This window comes from Brassica napus, chromosome C3 (genome assembly GCF_020379485.1).
Source record: "Brassica napus cultivar Da-Ae chromosome C3, Da-Ae, whole genome shotgun sequence".
Lineage (NCBI taxonomy): Eukaryota > Viridiplantae > Streptophyta > Magnoliopsida > Brassicales > Brassicaceae > Brassica > Brassica napus.
The window spans coordinates 45,702,101-45,711,514 of record NC_063446.1 but is presented as its reverse complement, the minus strand read 5'-3'; the positions used below and the strand labels follow the sequence as shown (position 1 = coordinate 45,711,514).

Sequence of the window (9,414 nt, the reverse complement as noted above, 5' to 3'; positions counted from 1 at the left end):
TTTATAAGCTTATTGGAGTTACTCAAGTTCATGTTTCTCGTTCAAGAACAAATGGGTAACTTTCATTAAAAATTATGTGTATTTGGAGAAGTTATTCATGAGAAGTCTTCTCAAAAAAGTCTTCTTATGTAAGTCTTCAGTAACCCTTTTAAAACATATAGAGACTTATATATTTATTAAAAATAACATTTATCAAATCATACACAATCTTACAAAATATATTTATCAACCTAGGAAAAAAGCAAAAAAAATTATTTAACATAATTATTTTTATTTTAGTCTAATTATAACTAAAAATAATGTGATTCATTACAAAAGAATTGATTCAATCCAATATATAAAAATATGTATATCCAAACCAATCAAAATATGAAAAATCAAAACAAACAATTATTATGATTTATTTAGTTTATATATATATATATATTCATATATGTACATGAATTTTCAAAATACTACAACTTGTTTATAAAAGTAACTCTGATTTAATATTTTTGTTTCTTATTTTTTCTAAAACAATATATATAAAACTTTACAAATTAGATTTACAAATATAAAAGGGTAAATGAATTACATGTATTTAACAATTTAATAAGCTAATTTAGTTTAATTAAAACAAAAAAAAAATCCTTGTTCAATTTAAAAGAGTAGATGCAACTCAGCATACAAAAATGAATACTTCAACAACTACAAAATATTATATTTGAAACCACATATCTAATTAAGATGAGAACATAATCATACTTAATACAATTTTTTATTTATTTACTACACATATAAATTACAAAATAACTTAATATTTATAATAAGCAAAAAAAATTATTTAAAAATTATTATAATTTAATTATTTTACTAAATGTTTAATTATATTCCTAAATGTTTATCACCTAGTTTAAAGTAAAATCAATTATATATTTCATAACATCTGACAGAATATTAATGTTAGTTTCATATGTGTGCATTTATTTTAATAGAATAAGTTATTATTAAAATTTGTTTTCGTTACCTTACGTAATGAAAAAATAAAGTAGTCAATTTAAAAGATTTCTTTTTTATACTGGAATTTTAATTAATTCTAGAGAGATAATGCTTTCTAGATCTATCTTATTAAAACAGAAACATTGTTTAGATAAATTAAATAATTAAAAAACTCAAATAATTTATAAAACAATGAAAAAAATAGAACAGGTTTAAATACTACAAAATATTTCAATCAATAATAAATCAATTAAATTAATGAATTATTCATTTATATTTCCTAAATAATGGTTATATCATTTATTTAAGTACCATAATAATTCAATAATAACCATTACATAAAATATATATCTATCTTATTAAAATAGAAACATTGTGTTGGACCTAACATTTATTTTGTAAGTTTTTAAATTAAATACAACATTCTACTTTATTGTTAAACTTACATTAAATCACTAATATTCATTTCTTTATACTACTATCCATGTTTCCAAATGATAGACCATGTTTTTTACCCACTTTTATCCATGGTTAATAAGTTTTAATAAATAATTACTATCATATAGAGTCTATTTAGAGTATTTACAATTTCAGGTACGTTCCGGAGAAATATGGTGATTTTGAAGCATTTTGAGGTGCAGAACTGCACAGACTCGTCAGATGTCTAGCTATGGATGGAGACTTTCATACCGTTAGATTGAGCCCATCGTTTGACACAAGATAGAGCTTTGAGTTAGCTTTCCAATGCCGCCGGTCTGAGGTCAATCAGCATTTTGTAGCAGAAGTTATGCCCGTTTTACTGAAGAGTAGTCAGTCTGCCTCGCGAGAGGAAGCTGTCGAGGAGATGAAGGACTTTCGATGGATGAAACAACATTGGTGTCGGTTGACAGTGATGCCAGAATATGGTCTGAGCATATTTTATGACCGACTGAAGCCCAGAAGCAACCCGAAATTACCAGAATGCCCTTGGACGACCTGAAACCCTATATATGTTATTTATAAGTCATTGTTGATGGCTACATGCTATCTAAGATTTATTTTATTCATAGTTCTAGGTTAGGAGAGAAGAGAGGAAATCATTTAGAGTCCTCTTGGAACCATTTTTTTTGGTTTTATTTATATTTTATGTTATCCATCTATTCATCTATGATTTCTGTGACAAACATCATGCATGAGTAGATCCACCTGCTAGGTTTAGAAATTTCTAGGGTTTTGAATGATTTCTGAATTATATGATTGTTAGGATATCTAAAGATCTCTACATCAGGATTGCTTGAACCTAGAATCATAGGACAATTGAGATGCACGAGATTGCAATCAATTAACGGAACCCGAATCCTGCTGGATTAGATACCTAGGCGCATACGAGAGTTGGTCTAGGAATTTAGTTGAACTTATTCGATCAGATCGATAACGCTTGCCTAATCCAGCGTCGATCGACGCTTATACCATAGCATCGATCAATGCTTATACCGAAGCATCGATCGATGCTTATACCGAAGCATCGATCGACGCTCATACCATAGCATCGATCGACGCTCAATCTGTGTTGACATGCGAATGTTGAAACATGGAACTTAGTCAATAGATTAGACTCACAGTGAGAGCTGGTTGTCTTTTGCATTAGATATAGAGTTCTAGAATCAATCCTTAGCATCTATAGATTAGAGTTCTAATAACCTTAATGAAACCCTAAGTCTAGCAACCATCCTTCCATCAAACCTCAATCAATCAGCCGAGCAACTGCCTTGCTCATCACTGCAATTTACTATATTTACTGCATTAATAAACTATTAGTCTAGCTTAATCATAAACTATTTAGATCTATTGTGTGCCCTAGCTCTCTGTGGATTCGATCCCTAAGTACTACAACTGAACCTCTTATTTAAGAGATTAAAGTCACTCCTTAGGGTAATTTGAGTGATATCACCAAACAATATACTCATTTCTTTATACTACTATACATGTTTCCACACCTTTCTTTATACTACTATACATGTTTCCAAACAATACTATAATTAATCTTGTGTCCAAACAATATAAAATATTAGATCTCATCTTTTTAATAATTTCAAACAATCTTCTTCCAAATTATTTAGATAAAATAAATAATTGAAAATTTTAAATAATTTATAAAAAAATGAAAATAAATAGAACTACAAAACCTTTCAATCAATATTAAATCAATTTAAGTAATGAACTATTTCATTTATATTTCCTAAATAATGGTTATATCATTTATTTAAGTAACATAATAATTCAATAATAACCATTATATAATATATATATATATATAAACGTTATATATTGTACAATAAATATAATTACAAAAATCTATCTTATTAAAATAGAAACATTGTGTTGGACCTAACATTTATTTTGTAAGTTTTAAATTAAATACACCTTTCTACTTTATTAGTTAAACATACATTGAATCACTAGTATTTCTTTCTTTATACTACGTTTCATGTTTTCAAACAATATACTCATTTCTTTATACTACTATCCATGTTTCTAAACCTTTCTTTATGCTACTATCCATGTTTCCAAACAACACATAATTAATCTTGTGTCCAAACAATATAAAATATTAGATTTCATTTTTTTAATAATTTCTAACAATTTTCTTCCAAATTATCTGGATAAATTAAATAATTAAAAAATTAAAATAATTTATAAAACAATGAAAATAAATAGAACAGATTTTTACATGTTTAAATACTACCAAACATTTCAATCAACAATAACTCAATTAAATAAATGAATTATTTCATTATATTTCCTAAATAATGGGTATCATTAATTTAAGCAATGTAATAATTCAATAATAACCATTACATAAAACATATATATATATATATATATAAACATTATACATTATACATTGTACAATAAATATAATAACAATAATAATTAAGAAAAGTGTTCAAAATATATGTTATCTAAAGATAAGTGCATAACACTAATTGTTAACAACAAATTTAAACTGATTATAATATAAACCAAATAATTAACAAGATAAATTACACAAAACAATTATAATAAAATTAATTAAACTATATAAAAAGGAGTAATATGATCAAGACATATTTATAGTTCTTAATTATTTTATATCTATTATTTTCTCTATAAAAATTATCTAGAAACATCATAATTTTATAAATTGCAAAACAATGAGCTTTAATATTTGGATTAAATGATGAAAATTATGAAACTAAATCAAATTGGATTACATATCGGTCATCCATCGGTTCAATCGGTTAGTCTCGGATTTTAGTGATTTTTAAATATGGATATTTAAAAAACCTTATATTGAATTATCAGATCACCGAATTAACCGATTTGACCGTGGATTCGTATCGAATTTAAAAGGACTGATTTAAATGCAAAGAAAAATTAAATACAAAAAATTCTTACAAATTAACAAAATATCTCTTAAGTTATTAGTTGAATTTTTTATCATAAAATCCTCTGTGTTTGCAAAGCGCGTATCAACGTCTAGTTTATTGTTACAGTTTAATGTTCACTGTTTATGATTAGGTCATCAAGCTGATACACGGATTTAGACGTGTGCCGACTGTGCATTTGGGCATGACCCTACTCTCGTTTTGTAGTAAATTTTTTGAAAATGTTAGGGGTTCTCAAGTTTTTATTTTTTTGTTTTAAGAATTGGTCTTAATATTTTGAATTGTATAAAAAGGGTCCTAAAATTTTGATTGTCCACAGAGCCCAAATATACTTTACCCTGGCATGAGGTCAACGCGTATTCCAGTTTTGCACAAGCATGCTGTCAGCAAATCATAGGCGTCAAAAAAAATTAACCTCTTCTGACTCTAAACAAATCTTACAAAAATAGAGATAAAAACTAAAAAAATAAAAATTGAACGACAATATTACAAAGCCTTTTCCCAAAACCCAAATTCGAAGATTCAAATTAAAGCACTTTTGTTCCAAATTGTACGCTTTTGGCTAGTTTCTTGGCTTATATTCATGAATACAACCATTTTCGATGGCGATTGCACATCGTCATTCTTTAACATCTCATCTGATGGATTGTGGGAGAATCTAAAGTCACCCGATATGATTTTTGGGTATTCGCTACCTCTTTTAGAGATCCAGATATTACTCATTTTCATCTTCATCGTCATGACTCATATGTTCCTTAGACGCATTGGCATTTCCCAGATCGCTTCCTATATGATCGTAAGTGTATTCCCATTTGTAACTTGATAAGCAAGTAATATTGTTTTTTATTGCTATAATTTCACGTACATATAAATTTACTTGTAGGCTGGACTGATGCTAGGGCCCCAGCTTTTTGATGTATTAGAGAAATCTTCAGGAAAAATATCTGAAGATCCTGCGTTAGATGGAAACGCGACCTTAAGAAGCATCTCAGTGTTTGGAACCATAATGTTTACATTTTTGATGACTCTTAGAACCAGCCGGAGAGTGGCGTTCATTAGCGGAAAGCTGCCCGTTGTGATCGGGATTTTGTCCTTCTTTGCTCCTCTGTTCGGTCTCGGTTTCCAGAACCTCTTCTCCGACAGCATTGACCCTAATTACATGCCTCTGAAAACAGGACTAGGCGAGCGCACAGCAATCGTCATAACACAGTCTTCCATACTTTTGCCTTCCACAACATACATCTTGCTAGAGCTCAAGATCCTCAACTCTGAGATCGGTCGCCTTGCATTGTCTGCATGTGACATCAACGACATCTTTGGGATAATTTCCATGGTACTCGCTTCTATTCACGCAACGTACAAGAATGTTTCACATGTAACAGCCTATCGTGACGCTGTCGCAGTGGTCATCTTCGTTCTCATCGTCTTTCTTTTTTTTAAGCCCATCGTGCAATTGATCATAAATCGCACACCGGAAGGCAAACCCGTGAAGAATATGTATGTTAACGCTGTGATTCTTACCGCATTGGCTTCCTCTGTTTATTCTATGATATTTAACATGAAATATGTCCTGGGACCATTAGTAGTCGGTCTTGTCATACCCGAGGGTCCACCTTTAGGATCGGCATTGGAGTCTAAGTACGAGAAGCTCACAATGAACGTCTTCTTACCAATCTCGATCACAGTCAGCGTGATGAGAAGTGATGCAATGTGGATGTTCGCCGAGTTCAGTCACATCCTCGTTAATATCTTCCTAACGGCTTTAACACTTGTCCTAAAATTTGTCGCATGCCTTGCACCTTGCTTGTACTATAAGCTACCTCTCAACGAATCCCTTGCTGTTTCCATCATCTTGAGCTGCAAAAGTTTCGCTGATTTCGTTCTCTATGAGTCCGTATTAGACGCAGCAGTAATTTTCTACTCTTGAAACAATATAATATTATCATTATCGATTTTTTTTTTATTTGGGTGGTGGTCACATATTTAATGTGTTTTGTTTTTGCAGTATATATCACAGGCAACGTACGCGTTCTTGATCATTTATTCGCTGCTAAATGCTGGGATTGTTCCAGTAGTGTTAAGGAGATTGTACGATCCGAAAAGGAAGTACGTTAATTACCAAAAACGGAACATATTGCATTTGGAACCAAATTCCGATCTTCAGATTATAACTTGTTTGCACCGACCTGAGAACGTCTCTGCGACCATTGCATTCCTACAGTTGTTGTCCTCACCAAACCTAGATTTCCCTATAGCGGTCACGGTTCTTTATCTGGTGAAGCTCGTAGGCCAGATCAATCCTGTTCTGATCTCCGACAATAAGAAGTCGAAACGACTTCATACCGACTCTTACATCCATACCGCAAATCTTGCATTCAGGAAGTTCATGCTAGAAGGCTTGAAGTCCGTAACAGTGACCACGTACACCGCATTCTCGCATGAGAAGATGATGCACGAAGATATTTGCACGCTTGCACTTGACCAGACATCGTCAATGATTATTGTCCCTTCAGGGAGGAGATGGACCGTAGATGGAATGTTCGAATCAGACGACGACGCCATAAGGCGACTAAACCAAGCGTTGCTACAGAGTGCGCCTTGTTCTATTGGAATACTAATTGACCGTGGACATTTCTCACGCAAAGGCAATGATGTATCGAGCAAGAAAAATTACAATATTGATGTCGGTGTTATTTTTATCGGCGGCAAAGATGATAGAGAGGCATTATCATTGGTGAAGAGAATGAAACATAACCCAAGGGTTCGTGTAACCGTGATCCGACTCTTGTTCAAACAAGAGATAGAGCCAGAAAACTGGGAGTACATTCTGGACAATGAAGGCTTAAAGGATTTCAAGATTGCAGACGAAATGAGCAATGTTGATTACACGGAGAGGACTATGACCAGTGGAGCTGAGGTTGCCAGCATCGTCCAATTCCTGGCCCACGAGTATGATCTTATGGTGGTTGGAAGAGATCAAGGCATTGCATCACCAAACTTTTTAGGACTAACAGAATGGGTCGAACTTCCAGAGTTAGGTGTCATTGGAGATTTTTTAGCCGCTAAAGAGCTTAGCTCTAAGGTTTCTGTTTTGGTAGTTCAACAACAGCAACAGACGTGAGATACTCATATATCTCCTTTTATCGCAGAGACTATGTTCTTTTAGGACAGCTTTCAAAATATGGAACGTATAAACAGATCATTCGTTTGTTTTAAATATTTACTTAGGTGGTTTTCCCGTACATGCGATACTCTTCGTATATGTCTTATTAATTAAAAAGCCAACATAATATATGTTCTCAAATAGTTTAAATTGAACATCAAATCATTATATATGACAAAAGTTTTTCATCAAAATATATGTGCTTATTATTGCACTGAAATTTTAGGAACACTCACATATTAGAAATGTTTTCGAAAATATCTTTATATAAATATTTGTGCTTAATTAATATTTAATTATAAATGCATTAATAATTAAAAAAGATCATGATAAATTATTGTTTATGTTCTCAAAATTTTTAATACTTGTTATTACGTTAAATGTTTTGAAAACTCTCACGTATTATAAACTAGTGGTATAGCCACGTTGTTTGCTATTTGTGCTATTGACATATGCATTTTATCAACACTGCTTGGTTTAGTCCGGAACATTGTGACCCAATAGTAACAACGGGCTCCTTCCTGCATCCAGGTTGCGAGTTCGAATCCTGCTGGAGGGAACTAGCTCATAATATCTCTGGACACCCCCACACGGATATGGGTCTATGCTTTAGGACCCATTTGAATATCCGGAGAGAGGGTCTATTTGTGGGCTGCACCTCCCTTTGGGGATTAGTCTGGGCCCTTCCATAGGTTTAGAATACCTCCAGGTTAAAAAAAAAAAAAAAAAAAAAAAAATAGAAAAAAAAAGACTGCTTGGTTTATTTGGAACGTTTGTGATGTATTTGTTGTGTTGCCTTGGCGACTGTAGTTTAATGTTAAAATATTGTTTCACAGTGGAAGAGATTAAATAACCTGAAATCATAAGAGTAACAAACCAACATTTTACGGAGGAAAATGTCAAAATCCTAATCCAAGTATGTACCTTGCTTTTGAGAGTATTAGTTGCAGTGCATTTAAAATTTGAATCTACTGGGAACACACTGTTTAGAAGCAAAAAAAATTCAGAATCTGGAAACTCTTCGAATGTCTCTGCTGGCATGTCTAACATTAGAATATACAGATAAAGCCTGAGATTTAACTTTTTCCTAAGAAAAACCGATTGGAATGTCACAGTTTAAGAAAAATCGATTGGAATGTAACAGTTTACCTTGTTGATATATGATGTTTTTGACATCATAGTAAATACGTTTTCAAAGGTTTTTTCAAGTCTTTTATCGAGTCTGTTTAGTCATTTTTGAGTGATTTCAGGTCCGGAGTAGGTTGCAGAGTCGGAGAAAAGTGCATGATGAAAAGATGCCATATTTGAAGGGTTTACCGCGGAACAACCAGGCGGAGCAGTTTGACGATTGTTCCCCTCAAGGAACAGTCCGTGTGATTATTCCCGACATTTAAGAAAACATCCAAGTAATTTCGGGAGATTTCCCTAGCCGTCCCACTTCTCCTCTAACCTAATGAGGCCTCCATATAAACGCGCATCTATCATTATTTTATTATGTACGCTAGTTTTGCAAGAAACTTAGACTTGTTTTGGCGATTGCAACTTGTAAGGGAGACGGCTTCATCTCTCATCTAGAGAAGATCATCATGAACCCTCTCGTTTCTATTTCGATTTATATGCAGTATTATTCAGAAATCGTGTCTTTGGTATCTTGTGTGATGTCTGAGTAGTCGGCTAGCTTTTCTAGGGTTCTAGTGTGATGTCTGACTAGTCGGCTAGCTTTTCTAGGGTTCTAGGGTGTTGATCGCATGAGCTAAACATAGATAAGAAATTCATTATGTTGTCTTCATTCATATCAATTATTACTGCTTGCATTAATCTGATCATTTAATGTTTGAACCTAGGTCTAATCAACTCGCTAACCGC

General features: G+C 32.3%; 1 protein-coding gene across 1 annotated transcript; it reads left to right on the top strand.

The window, feature by feature from the left end:
- The first annotated feature begins 456 nt into the window (after positions 1 to 456).
- On the top strand, positions 457 to 7,616 carry LOC106444132 (cation/H(+) antiporter 10). The gene is made up of 3 exons (XM_013885653.3): positions 457 to 5,181; positions 5,269 to 6,294; positions 6,391 to 7,616. Exons 1-3 carry the CDS (start codon positions 4,969 to 4,971, stop codon positions 7,504 to 7,506), a joined length of 2,355 nt encoding a protein of 784 aa, XP_013741107.1. The 5' UTR covers positions 457 to 4,968; the 3' UTR covers positions 7,507 to 7,616.
- Positions 7,617 to 9,414: the final 1,798 nt, after the last annotated feature.

Bases quoted from the DNA above. Each gene is read 5' to 3' on its own strand.
- LOC106444132 (XM_013885653.3), top strand. From the start codon at position 4,969: ATGAATACAACCATTTTCGATGGCGATTGCACATCGTCATTCTTTAAC. The intron at 5,182-5,268 runs GTAAGTGTATTC...ATTTACTTGTAG, and splicing joins AGATCGCTTCCTATATGATC to GCTGGACTGATGCTAGGGCC. The intron at 6,295-6,390 runs GTAATTTTCTAC...TTGTTTTTGCAG, and splicing joins AGTCCGTATTAGACGCAGCA to TATATATCACAGGCAACGTA.